Here is a 21981-nt window from a genome sequence, read left to right as displayed (position 1 = left end):
GAAAAGAGATCAATTTTGCAGGAACAAACTCGAAAATTGCAAGGGAATGCAACTGTATTAGATGTAGCTTATATTGAACAGAGACACTGACAAAATGAGAACTGTCAACATAGGGCTGGATAGCTCAGTTGGTTGTGCACCGGAACAGTGATCCGGAGGTCGGAAGTTCAAACCCCACAATTTCTTTAGTCAACTTTAAAATTAGTTTATATTGTGTGCGTAACTAATAATAACAATGTGTATTGTGATGAATCATCAACTATACGTTTTATACATTAACATGAACTGTATAGTGACTTTTCTTTAGTGCCCAGTCACTCATACTAGAACATCAGCATTTAATTGGCCAGCGCTGTTAGTGGGCGTGGCTTAAGTCATCTACTAAGCAATACTGCATTTTCATTGGTTGAGGCACCCTGTGTACTTAAGTAATGAGGGGCATTTATTGTATGTGAATGTATATGACCATGTTGGCCTATAAAAGGCACAGTTCGAGAGAATAAATCTCACTTCTTCGCCTGGTGGGACCAAAGAAGTCAAAGAAGTCTCCTGTCTCTGTTTTATTGTCTAATTGTCACTAATTAGGGTGTAAGTCTCCCCCACTTGAGCCACTTGAGCCACTCGAGCCACTCGAGCCACTTGAGCCACTTGAGCCACTTAGCCACTGGGGAGCCACCCTGAGCCACCGGTCAGCCACCCAGAGCCACCGGTCAACCTCCCAAACCACAGGCTAATCCACCCAAAACCACAGGTTAATCCACCCAATCCCCTAAATCCCAAACACAAGTTGAGTTAGCGCTTTCCCCTGGTGGAGCAGATTTGGGAGTGCTGTTCGTCACTTGGTGCTGTGGCCTCCTACCGCAGGTGCTTCAACTCCATCGGGACTGGGCCAGAGAGGCAAGGGACCGACTAGGCGACGCACGTTACAGTATTCATAAAGCACATGTATCCATCATTATTGGTGCTTAAGGTGCTACATCATTATTACCCTGCTCATTGTGCCAATGAAACATTCCAAAGACAATCTCAGCTCCCTGGGGAGTATACAGCTCGATGCTGTCATTTCTGGGCAAAGCAGCTAGAATCAATCACAATAACTATCTCTGCCCTCACAGGTACCCATTTACTCCTGGGTAGGGAGAACCCACAACCTGCAAAATAACCCGCAGACCACGAATTCCATGCTCCAGACCACGAGGCCACTGCACTCCACACACAACTTACCCTGGGTGACGGTACAGTTGTAGCCGTCACTAGACAGGGTGTAGCCCTGTGCACAAGAGCACGCGTAGCTTCCCTCACTATTCGTACAGACCTGGTCACACAGCCAAGGCGTCTCTACGCACTCGTTTAGGTCTATTGCAAAAAGGACAAAAAGAACATGGAAGTTTGAAAATCGAGCATGCTTGATAGGTAACAGCATCTAAATATGTCAGTGTTGCGGGACTCTAAATTTATTACATTTTGGATTAAACACTTGCATGTTCACTCAGTTGTCATCTAGATATGGTTGTATCAGATGCAATGAAGGACTCCAATATACATTATGGCCATACACACGGCGCTCATGCAAAGATGATACAGCACCCGATTTCACAAAGCGCTTCAACACTTCACAACACAAGTTACAACATGTAGCACGTCGCGACTCTCGACGCGCCGAACGATCCATTTCACAAAACTTGCGATGTGTTGAACGCGTCATAAGTTCCTTGACAACGACTTAAACACGTCGCAAGTTACGACATTTCTAGTGGTCATCACAAAATAAGAAGCGTCCTTTTTTAGCCAGTTGTATGCCACAAAAATTGCATAAACAAGACAATGTGTGTAAAGTTGTAAATGGAAAATGCATTGAAATAATGATGAATTAGCATAAAATATTGAAGTTGAAATCTCAAGGTAGCTATACAGTCTACCACAAGCTTGTTTTCCTTTAAAACTGCATCACACATCCTCTATTTTGTTTTATATTTGAAAAACTTCTTTCGAGGAGATCCAACGACTCTTTGTTGAGTATCAGACGACTATTTACTGTACGCCAAATAAATACATATACAACAGTCAGTGTTGTGCTATAAATTCACCTAGTGAAATGAATCGCAGGATGCGTCGCAGCTGCCACATATCATAGCGATGTGACGCGGCACAGTGCTGCAATGCATCGTAAGTTACGATGAGCTTCGTGAAATCGAGGGCAGGCTTTATATTTCATTCAGACTGAAGTTATTTGTGCGGAGTCAAGCAATGTGTCCTTTCCATACAGCTCTCATGAGCAGTCACAAAACGCCATCTACTTCGATTAAAAAAATAAGTTGATTTTTCCTTTTTCTCCCCCTCCCCCTCCGAGATGTCAACCCCCCCCCCCCCCACCCCTGCCAAATTTCTTGCCCCATTCTACGACTGATACTTACCGACACAGTTACGTTGGTCATCCGCTAAGACGTAACCATTTGGGCACAAGCACATGTAGGACAACGGCGTGTCTACGCAGCTGTGCTGGCACGTGTTAGTGGTACACTCATTAATGCCTACAAGACAAAACATCAATGCGACAAAGAAGGGCCTTGAATACATTGCTGATAATTAATAAGCCAGTTCAGTATTTCAATTGCGCATGCCCACAATGATCTGGGTCACGGATCATTCGAGATAATCAAACACTCATCGAAGGCCATGAATGCGTAAGGAGATGGTCGCACGACGCTCACACAGAGTAGAGTAGGTGTTCGCATAACATGGCGTAACATTAGCATCACGTCAGTAATTTTATCCCTAATGACCTTTGACCTGGACTACTTCATCGAAATATCGAACTGGCTTATTGTTTTCCATTACTCGATTGTCATAATATATATTTTCAATAAAAAATGTGAGAGCCTGATGTTTCGACCCTGACATAATATTTGCCTTTGAAGAGGATCCTGTCAGTGTCGATACATCAAGCATCTAATTTCTTGAGATGCACATTTCAGGTCAATCCAGACAGTATAAGCAGTTTGCAGAAATTGTATTCATTTTTCAAAGTTTTTTAAAAGTAGAGTGGTGACTTTACATTTTAAATCCATAAATGTTGACACCACTTTCTTGAATTTTTTTAACCAAAACACATGTGGATCGGGTTTTCAGTCCCTACTTGATTCTGTGGGTTTTCCTCAGAATATTCTCCTGGTCCATTACATGCACATCTAATAACTTAATTGTTCTCCACAACAAAAACCCAAGATAGGCTTTACATCTTGTGAGATATGTTCCTTCCTCACTTCAGTTATTTAAAAGGTAAATTGAGAAGAAGTGAAAAACGCTCACCGAGATTCGAACTCGGATCACCTGATTAGAAGTCAGGACTTCTTCCAACCAGTCCGCGAATCAGCTGTCAATCGTCGGTGATTTAAACACCATTATTCCTTGTTATATAATTTATTCTCTAAAGCCTGGATATCATGAATATGCATAACGCAGAGAGAGAGAGCGCCCTCTTTTGATATTGTCCGATCTCATTTGGGAAAAAAAAATTCGCAGCCAGGCCAAACTGGTAGCTCAGAAAGCCCATTGGCACACTGTGGTAAGTTCGTTGGTCCTCAAATTTGTCGTAGGCGCCCTCAAATTTTTCGTAGGCCCTAGGCACAGTGCCAATTACTCACCGCAAGTACTGCCCTCATCAGAGCTGTCCATGCAGTTGGGGACACCATTACACACAAGGGTTGAGACAATGCACTGCTTGTTGACACACTGGAAGTATTCGGTCATCCCGGTAGGATCATCGGGACACACTTGTTTGTGACAGAAAACGGAGGGAAAAAGAATTATCCAAATTGACAGTGGAAAATATGCTTGCGATAATGGGAAGAGCAATTCCAAGCAAAGTGGACAAGGCTAAAAAAGTGGAAAATTTGTGAAATGTTCCGAACTACAAGCATGACAAGCTCAAATGTGGTATCAAATGAAAGAGGCCAGGACCTTTTATTTGAGTGGTATGCTAGTGAGAAAGAATGTGGTTAAATGCATTTTTTGGTTAAAACAAACCCTGGTTTGGGGGCTAAATTTTCATTTGTTTTCATCTTGTTTTCATATGCAAAATGCAAGTGTTATTGTTAATTTTTATAAAGACTGAGAGAAAGGTTCATATTTTATGAAAATATCGCACAGAACTTAGAATAGCATGATTCAATATGTTTTTGAATCACGTGTTTGAAGTTGATTCTTTTGTTACAACATAAGCATGATGTTTCCATAACATCAAATTTCCTTTTTGGTGAACATGTCATTGGTGTTTTTATAGCGTGAACCTATATCAAAACATAGTTATTGCATTAAATTCTTGCAAGACACTTCTATTCACAGACTTTCATCAACGCGTATTGAAAATCAAAAATCGATGTCTTAAAGCGTCACACCCATAACGGTCGTTTACAGCGCTCATATCTCATTAATTGAATCAGCTATTAACCATGTTCAGTTGTACATTAAGGCTTAAGCTAGCATTTAACCAAATATATCAAATTCTCTTTTACTGCAACTATTTTACTTTTGTAACTGCCCAGAAGCAATCATGCTGAAACTGATTAACTCTAACAGTCTACTTCTACTTCTACTTCTATGCAGCTACTCGTTTAAAGCCTTTTCAGCAACTTAACGAGGACTGTGGTGTGCTGTCTTAAATGATGGACACTTGTGCAGGGTGCTCATGTATATACAAAGTTGGTGCAAGTAAAAAGTCAGCTCCTATGATTTGGGCGCTGATGGCTCCCTTGAACTGCTCCACAGTGGGCAGCTCAATGATGTTTTGGGGAGCGCATCCCAGTCCCGCAAAGTTCTTGGAAAGAAGCTTTGCCTGTAGTTGTCAGAACGGGAGCTGACAAGTCCTAAATATTTCGATTTTAATATGTTTTCTTCACACACCCAAGAAATCTAGAGTTAAAAAAACAATTACTAAATAGTTGCATACAAGTATTAAAAAACAACTTATCAATTTGTGACCAGCTCCACAAAAAAGGGTATTATGTGGCAAAAAAAAAGAAATTGAGTTATATACATGGTTGGTAAGCCCGCCCACGACGTGAGCTTCAATTTTGTATAATAGAGCTTCATATATAGCCCCTCTCATTCTGAAGATATGACATATTTGCATATTAATTACTTCCTTGGAGTTCAAATTTACACAACTGAGAAAACAGGCTTTGAAATAGCTGGCTCTGTTGTAGATTTAGGCACGATGCACTCAAAATTGTCATTTTTTCCCCACTTTATTCATCGAAATCAACATTTGTGTGAATGAACCCTGAAACTGTAGGTAATAAAGATGTCAGTCATGACAAAAAATTAAAATCACATTTTGACAAAATTGTCATTTTGACAAAATGTTCAACCTCTACGATAATGCACAGAGTGACTTCAATTCTTTTTTTTGTGGAGTGGGTTACATTTGGTACACGTATGGTTAAGGGGATAACAAAACAACCATAAAAGAAAACAGTTCACTTACTGCAATTTTCTTCGTCAGAATTATCCCGGCAATGGTCAAAGCCGTCACACCGATTTGATAGCGGTATACAACGTCCGTTGTGGCACGTGAACTGATTAGAATTGCAGGTAGGGTATACTAGAGGGTGAAGAAACAGCAAAGACTGATATAGTAACGAGCACAACCAAACGAAAAGTCACAATTTAAATGGGTTATTGTACACATAAACTTATGCAGTTTTTTAAAATTACGGTTACGGTTTCGCTTGTCTTTACTGGGAGACTACCAAGTGTGCTATATGTACATGTACATGAAGAGTTAATTTCCAAAACGTGATATATCCATTTAAAAAAAAGTTTAACATTTCTATGATTATGAAAATTTAAAGAATAAACTGACACGCACATACTGGAATTTGTATCCTTCTGGAGTCATTTCTATGTTCTCGTGTACTAAAATGTTAAGAGTTTTGAAAGTGTAGTTTCAAAATTCTCCTATTTTAACCAGAATTAATTTCCTGGGCTGAGATTCGGACTTAAATATCCCTTACATAAAATACTTCAGTTTGCGACTGATAACACACCTTGGAAATTCCTAGTTTTTGAGTAAAATTCACGTATTCACCTATAGAAATTTCCCTGTGGAGACGCATACAATCTTTTGTTTCCTGTTATGCACATGTCTCCACAGGGTACCTATACTAAACTTCATTTTTTGCTTTATTGTATTCTTAAATTGTGGTTCAAGCAAACTTGAATCCTCGATCCTGACTGGTCGATCCATGGCAACAGTGTATTATCCCGTAAACCCTGGTCCAACGCAAGTATAATAATACCAACGAGAGAACAATAATACACTATTGTACAACATGCCGCAAAACTTGCAGGCATTACGGAATATTGTTGTCATGCAGCGCGTCATGTGCTTTCATCAATATATACACACAAGATTGCTGAATGCAGATATTGCCAAAGTATGTACATTTATCAATAATTGATAAAACACATTGTCTGAACGATAATTGATCACATCTTAATCTTAAATCTTAGGGCCTAGGCCAATACCTTTACTTTCACAAGAATATATTATCAGTGTCATATGAAAATTGAACTCCTATGAAATCTGGACTTCTCTGCCCTATTGTTGGTTAAACCCTCTAACATGACTGGTCACTCTCCTAATTATCTCCACTTAGGCATGTGCAATACTACCAATGAGTCCATATGTCATACAGTCCTAAATTCACGCAACACCGACATGCTTGACATGGAAGCCTTACTCATCAACAACAGCTGGTTGTCAAGACAATCCACAAATTATACTTACCGCACGTAGCTCCTTCATCACTACCGTCGCCACAGTCGTTGTCATGGTCACATTGGTACCATATAGGAATACACAAATGGTTGTCGCATAAGAACTCGTAACCTAGACAGGGCTGCGGTGTGCCTAATCAAACAAAATATCGTCCAAGAAAAAAATTAACATATATGGTTTTAAAGGGCCTGTGTAATTAAACAATTTTTAATACTATCCTATTTTTAATACTGTCCCATTTAACCTTATTTTCAATTTTCGTTTTGTCATTTCAAGGGTATTTTGGTGCCTTTTTGGTTTTTATGCTAATGCAGATTTCCATATTCATGAGCAAAACTGTGATGTCATTCCTGGCACAAACCTCAATGTTACAGTTATTTCAGCACAAAAAGCTGCTAGAATTTTTCGATATTTCTTTTATCTGGCGATTCATTGTTGAATGAGTACATGGCAGTAAGGCAATGAGCAACCCTTTCTCACAACATTTTTGGTGACTCGGACTCGACTCAAGTCACATTGGAAAATGACTCGGACTTGGACTCAAACTCGACCATGATGACTTGGACTCGAGCTTGGTGACTCGTGACTCGAGTTACGTATTTTCATCAAAGAAAAAAAAACATAACGTAGGGATGGGAAGGAATCATTGAGGAATAATGTTTGGACGATAAAACATGGAGGGAAGGGATGGAGGAGTGTTTTGTTAGGGATAGGAATTAAAAGGAAAACACATTTTTGGTCTAAACAACATACACACATAAGGTAAACTATAGGCTATACACTGGGATTTACTTAAAAGACAGAATGGATGATTGAAAAATAATTTTTTTTTAAATGATTAGTTTGGTGAACTACTAAGAACAAGTGACTCTGACTCTGACTCGAGGCTTGTGACCCGAGACTCGAACTCGGACTCGAGGCTTGAGACTCGAGACTCAGACTCGAGGCTTGTGACTCGGGACTCAGACTAGATGTTGGTGACTCGACTACAACACTGCCACATGGCCATAGCACTCTGCTAGGCCACAGCATCCACAGAACATTTCATTCGGTTGGCATAATTTCTGAATTGTTTTGCAGAAAGTGCAACGATGACACTCTCTTTTTGTGAATTTGGTGGTTTTTTTTGTTTCTGCATTTTTGTATTATTTACCACACATGGTTGTGTTCTCGTCCTCAGCATACTCGCAATGACTGGTCCCGTCACACAATAGTTCCAGCGGGATGCAGCGGCTGTAGCCTGGGCGGTTGCGTTGGCAGGTGAAGTAGCGAGTACTGTCGCAAGCATGGGTGCCTGAAAAGGGGAGAAAGGGGAAGGAAGATGAATCAAGTAATGAAAAGTGTGTTAGTATACAAATATTGAGTGGCTCAGAGTGAAATGGGAGGAATATCTGGTAAAATCTGGACTTTTCCATTTCACAAGGCGAAGCCGAGTGAACTGGAAAAGTCCAGATTTTACCAAGCGATGATATTCCTCCCATTTCACAATTTAAACACTCAATATTTGTTTTATATAACTGACATATATAGTCCTTTCATTTGATATATTTGAACTATTATTTCAATTCAAAATCGGTGGAAAATGTATTTCTCTCTTCCAAACCACCCCTTCACGAAAACGTTTGAACCCAATTCTGTAGCGCTGGCTTTTTGGAACAATACGCGCTACGCGCAACGCTAAACGCGCACACCAACATGCATTTGCACAAAAACATGTCTGGGAAAATCAACAATATATTTACTCAGCAATATTTTCTGCTTTTAACCAGTTCACATCAGATGACGTGTATACACACAAAGGTTTGCGGTATTTGGAACGGATGACGAATAAACACGCAACGAGCGAGGCCGGAAAAATCTGTCAGCGAGGCCAGAAATATCAGGGTGTGCTTCCCACAGCTGACGGCCTGAACCTGTCTGGCATCGAGGTTCATGAAAAACAATCACGTGCCTGGGTGCGATCAATGTCAAAATAATCCCAGAGCAAACTGGTTAAGCATCACTACTGATCGGGGATACTTACTGCAAGAGTGTAGGTCCTCACTCTCATCTGAGTTATCGCCGCAGTCGTCTTCCATGTCACAAATCCACACATTGGGAATGCAGCGACGACCGTTCAAGCACTTGAAGTGCTCGGCCGGACAAGTATTACCAGGATCCACTGACAAAAAAAATGGAAATCGGATGGATCAATACTAAAGGAATAATAGTGCTTTGCCGGTTTTAAAGCAAGTTGCTGGTTCGTCTGACCTATCCTGGCAATTCCAAAATGCGTTGCAGTTGGTGTAGCCATTGAGGGAGATGGTCAACAAGTTCGCAGCGCGCGACATTTAAAAATGTTAGTCGTAGTTTCGTAAGCGTATGATTCGAGGATCTGTTTGCCTTTTTCTTTTTATCAATATGGTGTTTTTTTGTAAGGCGGCAGAACACTATGCCCCAATCTATAACATATAAGCTCAAGTTGTCTGTGACACTCATTCAAATGGGCCATGTTTTGTCCACCATAAACTTGAAAAATTGACTCTCCATGGGAAACTCTTGGTGGCGCACTGCAATGTGAATCGCCCAAAATTCCAGTTAGAGGCTTGTTTGTAAGGCTGTGCCCAAACCTGGTATATTGGGCCGTGGCTGTGACTCTTGCCATTGACACAAGACAGAGAGAAAAACCAAATCCATTGACAACAACGCTATTTTTTTACTCAAATCTTATACTGATTCAAGGAAACTACACTCACGGCAAGATGCTGGTTCGTCTGACCCATCCTGGCAATTCATAAATCCATTGCAGTAGGCGTAGCCAGGCAGGCACTGAAATGTATCCGCACATTTGATCATGCTCGCTGGGCAAGGGGTATTCTCTGTTGGTCAAAACAATCAGCAAATACAAGATAAACATGTATACAAAGACAAATCAATATTCACAATATTTCTTAACCCGTAATTACTTTCTCTGTAATTTTGCGCCTGGGACCTTCTGGAATGCCACAAAATCAGCCACTGTGCTCTTAGGAACCGACTGGCTTATTTTTTAGTCTCAGGGGAACACAAAGTCATGTGTACAGTAGTATATAGAAGCTTGTGGCTTCCTTCCTCAATCCTGCAAAATCCTACAAAATGTCCTGATAGATTTTTAACTACCCCTCTTAGGACCCGACTGGCTCATTTTTTAGTCTCAGGGGAACACAAAGTCATGTGTACAGTAGTAGAAGCTTGTGGCTTCCTTCCTCATCAATCCTGCAAAATCCTACAAAATGTCCTGATAGATTTTAACTACCCACGTGACAGGCTCTCGACCAATAGGAATAAGTAAACTGTCTCAGGCATAATGAATATGATGTACTAAGTGGTTATCCTGCTTTGGCGGTTCTCAGGACGCATAGAGTCGCTGGAAGTAGTGATTGATTACCATGAGAATTTGTCCCCCTACTGCGATCCTCCGTTTTGCGCCCAAAACCACCCCGAAATTGGTGCTGCTTTTGTCATACAGACCCATATAAACAGCGACCTCTATAGTCATATTGATGTGTAGCTTGGGAGCTCCCCTTACAAATGCAATCACAGCGTGTGTACCTGTATGCGTTCATGTACGTGTGCGAATGTATGTGCGTACACACGCTGTACGTACGTGGTCGCAATCGTTTAACAAAGGTAAAAAAAATCTAATTGGACCACGCCTCACCCACCCACTGAGTTTGAGCGCCGTGCGACCTGCCACTTTCGAGATATAAGCCCGGACAAACATCCAAAAAGAGACTTGTATATTATTATATAGCGATTTGAATGGGGATAAAGTCACCTCTTTATTTCATGTAAGTTGTATTATGTGAGACATTCTAGCAAAATGCCAAAAAGGCAAAATCGCAAAAACTTTTGACTGTTTTGTTGCAGTGAAAATTAAAGATGCCACTGTTTTTCCTTAAAAAAGACTTTTATATTATTTCTTTAAAAGAATTATGTTTAGTAGACATATCAAAGATTAATATTATCAATAAATCTGAAAATCAAAAAAAATTCCCCCCCCCTTCTGTTTTTCCCCTTCATTGTTCTTCACTATAGCCTGTGTCCAGTTCTGTCCAGTTCCATTTCATTTTGCCAGAACGCCTTACATATCTTTGTTTATCTTATAACTAATCAGTCAGGGGTCAAATGACGTACCACAGAAGGTGCGGTCTTCATCTGACATATCTCCACAGTCATTGTCCCCGTCGCAACGCCACTGGGGTGAATGCAAGCATTGTGGGTACCCACGGCTGTGGTCGGGCATTTCTCAAAGTCCAGAGGGCATAGAGTTTGGGCTAAATAGAAGAGGAAAAAAAAACAGGAAAGAGTGACAGAGTAATAGAACGGAGAACCGGTGAACAATTACAAAATTAATCTGATCTACTTATTTTCCAATAACAAACAAAACAAACACCCACCCTCCCCCCTCCCCAAAAAAGTCTCGTTATTTGATACCCAACCCAACAAAAGGAGTAGTTTCAGAGCCTTTATGTGTGCAAATTTTGCACATTGAAATTCAACAGGAAGTCAACAATGTCACCCATTAAGATATCAAAGTAATTAAAATATGAAGAACAAAGGGTGCTCTTTTTAATTAATCCATGTAAGAAAATTGATTAAAAAAAACAAATTCCTTACAACTAGTTTTGTTTTATCCTGTCATATTACCAGGAAAGGATTTTTGTTTACCATCTTACTGCATAAACAAGTTTGACAATAAACAAGTACCAATTTCAAAGAATGGTCTAGCATTATGTGGTCATTTAGAAAATTCATTGTTCCAGTAAATAAAAAAGCCAATATTTCATCTAGAAGCAAACTAATGCCTCCCCCTCCAACAAAAACAAAAAGAAGAAAGTTTCTAAAATGTTTCACACTTCTTCAGCTCAATGACCGACATTTCATACAAAAAATCTATCCTATCAGTTACATGTTATGTGCATAAGACTGTGTATAAAAATGTACCGTAAAATATAAATAAAGCAAAAATAAAAACAAAACGGAGAAAGACGTAAGGTGGTTTACTTTGACAGTTGCGCTCATCTGCAGCCGTGCCGTCCACACAGTCAACAAAACCGTCACATACATAGCTCTGAGGCAGACAAAGACTTCCGCATGTGAAGGCACATGATTGGCATGCTAAAGGGAGACACACAAAAAAGGAAGACCGAAACAAAATTAGTACCGGTAATGCACGGTGGACAGTATTTTATGAAAACAAAACTCCCTGCATTTTCCCTGATATTTCCCTGGGGAAATGTCCAAAAATTGCATGAGAAATATTTTCACTTTTACAAAGTTGCTGCAAAGGCAAGAGGTGGTTGCAGTGAAGCAACTATAATATTGATAGTACACTGTATTGATAAGCATGGCCTCCTTCTCCCCTCCGTTCACAAGTACCCCCTCACCGGCAAAGAAAGTACAGCTGGGGGTGACCGAACGGCGCCATCTTGCCTGACTGCAATATTTTGCCGCGAAGCGCGGCCACTGCATGTAATCCCCTGGTATACGTGCGTCACACACAAGGAACGGTGCGCGAGCGTCAACCAGCGAAATGTTTGCATCCCGCCCATGGGACGTCGTTGCTAGGTAAAAGGGCGCCCTCTTTTGTTGGCGCACAGAGCCCATAGCCATCCTTTCCTCACTATACGCAACCAACAGAGAGGCAAATATGCCAAACTGGTGCCTTTCTCTTCTGAGTCACTGTCAAATTTCCAGAGTTTACCCTGATTTTTTGCGTTTTTATGAGAACTCCCCGAGTTTTCCCTGACTGGAAATATTGAAATTCATTTTCAAGGTTTTCCCTGATTTCCTGAGTGGCTGGGAACCCTGTTCTATGTCTATGAAAATTACCACTAAATCATGGACAAACAAGGGTTTTTTTTTAATTTTTAATTTCATTCTTATCTGTAAGGTTACCTTCTTGTTGATCAAGGACAAAACTTCAACTACAGACATAAAAAAACATATATGAACAATTCTTTCTATAACAATACAAGCAGTAACAGCGGGCCTCCAGCAAACTTTTTACCCTTGAAAACTTACAACAATAAGTACGGGAGACCGCCCATAGGCATTGTTACGAAATTCCCCCATGCAAACCAGTTTGCCTGAAATGCACAAATGATTGAGCACACTTTGTTAGCAGTTTTGACAAAGCGAAACCAGTTTCTATATAATCCCGTCATCCAAACAACCTGTTGATCCGTCCAAACATGATCTACTTGAAGAAATTCAAAATTTGTCTACCAGGAAGGGGTCCTTTGCTTTGTTCAGACATTGCACACGAGCATTTTGTTGCGAAATAGTTGGTATGGGTAAAAAGTCCCTATATCACATGCAATAACAAAAATCCCCTCACAACAAATGATTTCCTTAGTACACTGTAGCAAGGGCCTAATTCCAAAAAATGGATGTCTCGTAGTTTTCATACAAGTTCTCTACCACCAGGAAGGGGTCCTTTGCTTGTCCAGACATATTGCACACGAGCAGTTTGTTGCGAAATAATTGGTATGGGAAAAAAGTCCCTATATCACATGCAATAACAAAAAATCCCCTCACAACAAATGATTTCCTTAGTACACTGTAGCAAGGGCCTAATTCCAAAAAAGGATGTCTCGATCGTAGTTTTCATACATTTCTGAGGAATGGACATTTGCACAAACTACAATCCCGGTCAAATCTCGCTGGGCCACCCTCCTCCGGCCCCCGGTCAATGTTGTCTCTTATTGCGTGGTCTGTGGTCCAGCTGGAGATAACAACTATGACTGGGTGAGAGGGGGAGTTGGGGGACCAGGGCAGGGTATGGTTGTTGTCGATTATTTGTCGTGTGTCCCAACCATTTTGGCTTGGATTCTAGGTTCCAGTGTATACATCACGTCATGGACCTATTAAGTTCTCACACATGGGAAAAACCCGCAATTTTCAAATGCAAATACACACTTTCAAAAGAAATGGCGACCAAACCTTTGTGCCAGTTTCACAAGGCAAGCGTAAATTCTCACTAACAGGAACTTGTCATTGTTAGGACTTAGCGAAGCTGTTTGATTGAATGAGGGTGATGTAAGCGACAAGTTTAGTAACTTACCAACACGTTTTAGGGACTTTCCTTCCCATATTTGCATACAATGTAAAATGTAGGGTGTTTAATGTGTGGTTGCTATTGTGTACTCTACTTGGAAATGCAATAAGGTCAAAAAAATTTGTTTACAGTAATCTGATCTACCGCGATATTTTGCGGCCAAATTGCCGACCTCCAACCTAATGCCACATTTACCCCCAAATTTAAAATAAAGTATATTTTGAAAATAAGTAATAATAATAATAATGGTGTCTTGCATAGTGCTCATGTCCGTCACGAAGTGACACTCCTGGCGTTCTTATTACTACCCTGGCTATGGCACGGCTGCCATTACGGTGCTCAAGCATTGAATAAATTTCTTCCTACCCAGGGACCCATTTACTGCACCTTGGTGGAGAGAGGCAATCGTAGTAAAGCGCCTTGCCCGAGCGCACAAGCACTATGTTCCCCGTCAGGATTCGAACCCATGTACCACAGCACAGGAGTAGAACACCGTTACCACTGGACCACAGCACCCCACAAGTCTTCCCTATTCAATTTTTGTGTGTTATTATTAAGGAAATAAATATGTGCTTCCGTTTTAAAAGACCGGCATTGGGAATAGATGCTGATCATGGCCTGAGACGAAGGCAAGGGACATTATCAGCAACCAGGCCCAACGCCGTGCCGGTCTGAAACGAACTTGTTTAACACTAAACTTGGCCAAGTCTGGGGCGCGCTAGCGCTCGGTCTGTGCTGGCCTATAGTAAATCCACTCACAGCGCATTACATATCACATCCTTACAGTACGTAACGCGCCCTCATGCATCAAAAACGGACCATCATGTTAAAAACGTACATGTACACGTTATTTTTAAGTGATGCATACATGTTATTATTAAGTGATGCAGCAACCCAGACTTGGTAAATCTGCCAAGCGTATACGCACTGGTTTGTTCCACGTTTGTACCCAGTCTATGGAAATTAATTTTCGCTGTGATTGGATTCTACCGATTTTGGTAGAAGCCAATCATATCAAAGTATTTCAGGTTATGAGCGTTTTTATTCTTAAAACGCGCAGGTTGTTTTGATATTATTCCTAACACGCACTTAGCCTTGTTGCCTTGTCTGCATGTATTCCCGCAGCCAAAGTTTTGCTGAGAACGCACACGCATCCCATGGTGAGGAGTAGAAACAGATACACGCACGCGTACGTTCGAATGCTTTGAAACGGCGCTGGGTACGCACAACACGTGGCGCTATCAATGGATCTCAACATCTTTTACAGGTTAACACCAATAAAAAATTCCCTTTTGTTTTGAATAATATTTGAATGTCATGTTCTTTATAAATTCAATCCAAGAGCAGCTGATCTTAGCATTATCATCCAAATATAATATGTTTGAAACTACAGATTAAGATTACTCCACCGCAGACCACACGTGCCTTAAGGGAATTGGGCAATTCCTTAAGAAACAAGTACAATGCACCATACATGTATTTTGCATAAGAAAATGTTTCAAAAGGTACATTCAACTATTTTTCCAAGCTTTATATTCATACATGTAGATGATAGAATGCTGATTTTCCTCCTTTTTTTGTCAAAGTTAAAAAATTCAGTATTTCCAAATCATGCGTGAAGTTGTGTTTTACTTCCTGCTGGTGGTTGTGAAATCGCTAACGTCAGAAAAATGACATCATCATGACCTATATGTGGAATCATTATATACGGTAACTGATATACAGATCCTTGTCATTTGATTGGTGGAACTCACATCACATGACATTTGTTATTGCTCCCATTCACGCCAGGGCTCAAAAAGGCCCATTAGCCCATGAGGAATGGGAAATACTATTGAACAGTTACGATAATTCTTGTTCCATGACGCAGTATTTGAATGCAAATGCATGCTGGTGTGCATGTCCAACATTGCGCGCAGTGCATATTGTTCCAAAAAGCCAGCGCTACAGAGTTGGGTTCAAACTTTTTCGTGAAGGGGTGGTTTGGAGGGCAGAACTACATTTTCCACCAATTTTGTATTGAAATAAAAATTCAAATATATCAAATGACAAGGATCTATATGTCAGTTATTTCAAACAAATATCAAGTGGCTTTACATAGTGGAATGGGAGGAATATTATCGTTCAGTAAAATCTGGACCTTTCCAATTCACTCGGCTTCACCTCGTGAATGGAGAAGTCAAGATTTTACCTTGCGATAATATTCTTCCCATATCACTCTGAGAAACTCAATATTTGCATATCATCCACCCCAGACGCAATAGAAGTTCTACAAAGTACACTGTAGGTTCTTGTACGCTGAACAAAATTTATGCAGTGTAGGCATAATGGGTGTGTTCTGAAGTTTATATACATTGTATGGTGTACCAGTACGTGCTTATTTATTCTGGGTATGCATTGTCCTCAGTACAATGCACCTTGTTTACACCTTGTTACGGCCATGACTGGGCAGTTCGGGGACACTATACCGTACCCATATTTGGAGCAAAAACCAATGCATGACGGAGACCGTAAGCTAAAGTTTGGATGACTAAACAGGCCAGAAATCCGGGTTTGAGAAACAGCATGACGAGAAAAACGGGTTAGACATGGTATGGGCAGTGACTGCTCTATGTTCCGACACCCCTATGTTCCGACAGCCTAGATTGTGTTACTCCCGGTTAGGGTTAGGGTTAGGGTTAGGGTTAGGAATATGTGCAGTCGGAACATAGGGGTGTCGGAACATAGAGGTGTAACCGTATGGGCGAGGGAGGGTTGCAAAGTTGGAAACTTTAAAGCAAGTTCTAGTCAGGGCCGGATTAAGAATTCATTGGCCCTAAGCAGTTTAACACCCTATACTCCGTGGACAAGTACCCTTTCAAAGGCCAAAGAGGGAGAGTTGGGGGAGACCATGGACATGCATGGACATGCATTCGAACAAGGATTCTGTCGTGCCAACTCAGTTCTCAAACCTAAGGGTTCTAAATGCCATTAAAGGCATGTATATGTAGATCATTCGCATTTATCCCAAAACTAACCTACCAAATTATTATCAAAAAGCTTTACTTGGATTAAAGATTGTACCATTACTGGTACTAAACACCCCATGGTCGCTGTGTCCAATGGTTACGGTGTTCGACTCACGTGCCGTGGTATGTGGGTTTGAACCTTGACAGGGAGCGTGGTGCTTGTGTTCTTGGGCAAGGCACTTTACTACGATTGCCTCTCTTCACCCAGGAGTATAAATGGGTACCTATAGACCAAATTGCACTGATCTCAAGCTGCTGCAGAAAAAAATGGTCTCATTCCTGATCAACAGGGATTTGTAAAGCACTTTAAAGCCTTGGGTATAAGCGCTATAATTGCCACATTATTATTATTATTAAATTATTCCATCTGGCTTGCTATTATTTAGAAGAAATCGAGAAATGATATTGATTTCCAACTATCATTCAATCGACAGATTCTTTTCAGAGAGAGTGCAATTGATGAAATCGTGTTTCGTGATCAAAAGGTTGTGCTTGGTTTTCACTGTTTTCACGAAAAGTGTAATATCCACTGAGACGAAACTTCAAAGGACTAGGTTTTGACCATTCTTCTTTGGATTTTGAGTGGTGTTATTATTGGAAATGAACAAAATACTTAAAGTGTTGTGGCAATTTTTGCAAAGACAAAATCAGCATGGTTCAGCATGGCAGTGGCACAGGCCTAAAAAACTCTTTAAATTAATCTTCATCACAGACCTGAAGTGATATGTAAGTGAATTAAACAAGAACGGAATATTTTCCTTGCAAATTTGATAAAGTTTACAATTGAACCCATGGATTGTGTTTAATATACTTTCATCAGCAGCATCAGTTTACGTTTTTAATAATATCTTTTTATGAGAAGTTACATTTGTTTTAACCACTTCACGACGAGATTATTTTTGCCGAAAATTTTGATTTTTGCAAAAGGCATAAAAGCACGCAATATTCAATGGGAAACCTAGGGGGCTTATTTTGGTCAATTTTCGGGGACAGATTAGCGCAGCGTGATTTTTGCATGGGAGGCGACTAGAGCGAGTGGGATGGCGAGAGGGATGCCCGGGCTTGTATGTACGCACAATCTCCTGTCAATGTTATAGACTTTCATGCAAGACGGCCAGAGCTTATTGAGCAATCGCACTTGTTACAACATATCTTGGGGCATAATCAGCCAGTTAATCTACAGGTAACTTAAAAGTATACAAATTACACTACCGGTACTTGTAAATGTTATTGAAAAGTTGTCAGCCGAAGAGATTCTGCCATAGCACACATGCATTTCTCAAAAAAAGATTAGCCTATGTTGACACAAATATCATATATAAACAACATTTTGTATTAACACATGGTGATATAATCTGGGGCCCTCCACCCATATTTGCCCACCATTCTATTGTTGATGGCAGTCGATCCTGTTGACACGGAACTCAAATTAATCAAAACCTCAGCCTGGTACTTCTTTAACAATTCAATTTTTCTTAAAAAAACAGCAGGCAGTTCTTTGAAGTAGTTGGCAAACAACCAAGTCTGGATTGAGAGAAAAACAACCCGTACAAAGGGGACGGCCCAGAATGATTGAGGTTATCAGCAAATATTTCCACTGTCTGTAAAATCTTGGATGGGACACAGAGATTATATAAGATAAATTATACACACACCAAAATTTCCTGGTATACACAAAAACCAAACAACACAGAATTGTAAACTGTTCACCGAGCTGTTTACAGACGAATGGGAAGTCCCTTTTAAAACCCCTTTTGAAATGTACAGTATTTCAATAACGTTTTGTGCCACAAATTTCAAAGATAAGTTTGTGCACTTACAGCAAAACGTGTTCTAGTTGTCCTGACTGATATGTGGGTCCCCCCCCCCCTTCCAAAAAGAAATGCTTAAAAGGTTATATATTTCTAGGACATAGTTTGCTTAACATAGATTTGCTTTGAAGGATGGACGCCTGGTTTTAGGCATGTGTGCTTCCGGGTACAATGTACCTTTTAGAAAAGAATTTCGGACACTTTGTCGACTTTGTAGAATTGAACAATACTCGTACAATCGCCTTATTTTTCAGACTCAAGACAAATTTGAACTGGGGCAAGTGTTGATATTTCTCCACGTACGTCTTCACAGAATTACATCACCAATGTGAATATTGACTCAGGAATTATGGTAAATGTGCAAGTTTACTTTTCCAACTGCTAATTCTTCCCCCCCCCCCAAAAAAAACCCTAAATATTTGTCAAAATGTGGCAAAAAATTGAGTACATCCTTGATAAAAAAAGGAACAAATTGCTTATCCGTCAATGATTTGATTTTCATGCGCTTTGTTTGTTTCCAATAATAACACCACTCAAAATCCACAGAAGAATGTTCAAAACCCAACCTGTTGAAGTTTCTGCTCAGTGGATATCACACTTTTTGTGAAAATAGTGAGAAACCATGCACAACCTCAATTTGATCATGAAACATTTTGATTTGATTTTATTCAATAGCACTCTTTACTTCATAAATCATTCAACTGACCGATGGATATAAATCACCTACATTTCTTGATTTCTTGTAAATGACAGCAAGCCAGACGGAATATAATTTCACGGGCTGTTTAGTACCAGTACCATCTTTAATCCAAGTAAGCTTTTTGATAATAATTAGTTAGTTTACTTTTGGGATAAATGCAAATGATCCTTTATATGCCTATAACACAAATTTTAAAGGTGGAGAACATTATGTGTCATTTGTACATTTTTTTCATTTGAAGCAACAAAAGTGCTCAAAATCTAAAGAAGGGTGCTTAACAACTAACCTGATGAAGTTTTAGCTCAGTGAATGCTGTATATTTCAAGAAAACAATATTCTTAGATTGCCATTTCAATGCAAAAGTTGCAGAGTCATGTTTGAATTACGCTTGAAATCAGCATCTGGGACACGATAGATTCAGCCGATTGCAGTTACACAATGTCACGCACTAAACCAATTGATTGTAGCAACTGTGCGTCAGGTCAACGCTTGCGCACACCAGTCGCCGAATTAAAAACGAATTACTGATGGAAATTTCCAAAAATGCGTCTTCAGACGCAGCATTGGAAATGACCTTCTTTTATTGTTTCTTCAAACTGACAGCATGCCAGAAAGAATAATTTCACAGTGCCATTACTATCTTTGAACCAACTAAGCTTTTCAACGATAATTGTGTAAGTTACTTTTTGGATAGCTGCAAATGTCTCTACCTTTAATGAACATGCATTCATCACAGTAAGATGTGACTTTGGTAACATTACCATGTTAATGCCCTTAACACGACCATCACAAATGTTTTTTCCATTTAATATGCCTACAGCAAGGACCAGTATTACAAAACATTTACAAGAATATGATGCTTTTTGCATGTAAGTGTTAACACACAAGCACTCAGACATTTTGTAATCAAGTTACGCTTGACCGGGCGCATCGCAAGTGGTACTGCATGGTACGCCTACATGCATGCACGAGTGACTACCATCGGGGCATTAATGCAGTTGGATTGTACTCAATGAGATGAGCAGTTTGTACTGCAAAATACACACATCATCACGGCAAGATTTGCGACTTTAAATCACAATCTATCACAATCTATCACAAAACACAAAAACCACCGTTCATGCGGTAGAATGAAACCACCTGAGGAATTTGGTTTTTTTCATTGTCCTTATAAGGGTATATGAATTTCAAAATTTGGGTTCAAAAGTTTACCGTTTGTACTTGTTTTTTTTTAGTGGTTACATGTATCCATGTATAACACAATAGCCTATGGCAAAAATGGTTGTTTACGCAACTACCGTACTGTGTTTTAAGACAAAAATAGGCCTTTCACGCTCTGGTCTTTGTGGTTTGGTGAAAGACTGCGGAATGGAACCACAGAATATGGAGAAACAGGATGTGTAATTATTATATTTTGCATGGTTTGGGTTTTTGGTTATTGGCTTGTCATACTTTCTCTTTTAAAATTACATAAATCTACATGTGAATGTACGTACTGGTTAAGTGAACTTTACATTTACTAATTTTCAAGAATTATTTTGTTTCTTTTTGCGTTATGAAATGAACAAGTTTCATATAAATCTGAACTCTAGCTCACCTCAGGGGCAATTCACAATAGTCAATGTTTAACAATTTGGTGATTTTGGCTTGATAAGATTTTGCTGTGTCCAAAAGCATTGTAGATGTGGTGAGCTCTCGCACAAAAAATACATGCGTGATGGTAGCCATGTTTATCGCAAAAAAAATGTGTCAGCACTGCAATAGTTTCACCGCTGAGTGACCGCCACTGATGTATCGATCGAAAGCGCGTTGTGCCGGAAAAAACCTGACCATTACCGACTTGTAATTAAGTCTACTTCAATGTTTAAGCTAAACCCAACCTCATCCCCATATGCTCGAAGGGTCACTCACGCTATCTCCCCATCTATCTACAGTTGGAACTAGGCGGACTATTGAGATGCGGAGGTCGGCTCTCGATGACAACGGAACAGTTGCAGACATGACATACATGACAGTCGATCTCAAAGAGGCGGCTGGGGATTTTCTGTTAGTTTTTTCCCCTTCTCCTTTTACTACTTTTTCTGTTACTTTCATTGAAAACTAAATGTCAGTTTTCAGTGTTTTTTCAAAAAAAGATCCCAATTTTTAAACACTGATATATTCTGAATGGCCCCTTACGAAGCATTTCTGTGGCAAGTTAAAGACAGATCCATTATATTTTTATACATTTCAGCACTAACAGTAGCGTACGTGGCAATTTGCCTCCTCTGCTAAAGAAAATGTTGTCATGGTTACCATGGCATCTGTGCATAGTAACCATGGCATCATGACAACTGACTCTCATCTGCCATCCATAGATAATGAGTGAGGGTCGATACACAATTGGGGACTGAGGTATAAAAGCGTTTGGGCTATGATTTTAAAACTAACAAGTGCAAATAAACTAAGCATTAATTGCAGACGTTACAGCCCGGGGAAGCGTAAACATAGATTACTTCCTCTTCTTTTGTTACCACTTTTTACAAACCCAAACCAAATTTGCAAGCGAAAGGGCCTTCTGCACAAAACTGGAAGTAGATCTTAAGAGTAACTGCACTTTT

At 40.0% G+C, this 21981-nt stretch overlaps 1 protein-coding gene across 1 annotated transcript in view; it reads right to left on the bottom strand.

Moving 5' to 3' along the window:
- LOC119722242 (low-density lipoprotein receptor-related protein 2-like) overlaps positions 1-21981 on the bottom strand; it is a 91008-nt gene that overhangs the window by 55307 nt on the left and 13720 nt on the right. The window contains 11 exon segments of the mRNA XM_038192287.1: positions 1225-1356; positions 2415-2531; positions 3645-3773; positions 5486-5602; positions 6791-6913; positions 7935-8075; positions 8805-8942; positions 9517-9639; positions 10937-10999; positions 11002-11076; positions 11807-11920. Of these exon segments, the coding sequence (XP_038048215.1) occupies positions 1225-1356; positions 2415-2531; positions 3645-3773; positions 5486-5602; positions 6791-6913; positions 7935-8075; positions 8805-8942; positions 9517-9639; positions 10937-10999; positions 11002-11076; positions 11807-11920 (1272 nt within the window).

The sequence above is a fragment of the Patiria miniata genome, unplaced genomic scaffold, assembly GCF_015706575.1.
Source record: "Patiria miniata isolate m_02_andy unplaced genomic scaffold, ASM1570657v1 HiC_scaffold_14, whole genome shotgun sequence".
In the NCBI taxonomy this organism is placed as follows: Eukaryota; Metazoa; Echinodermata; class Asteroidea; order Valvatida; family Asterinidae; genus Patiria; species Patiria miniata.
Note: the sequence above shows the minus strand (reverse complement) of the source record. Positions and strands in the feature narration are given on the sequence as shown.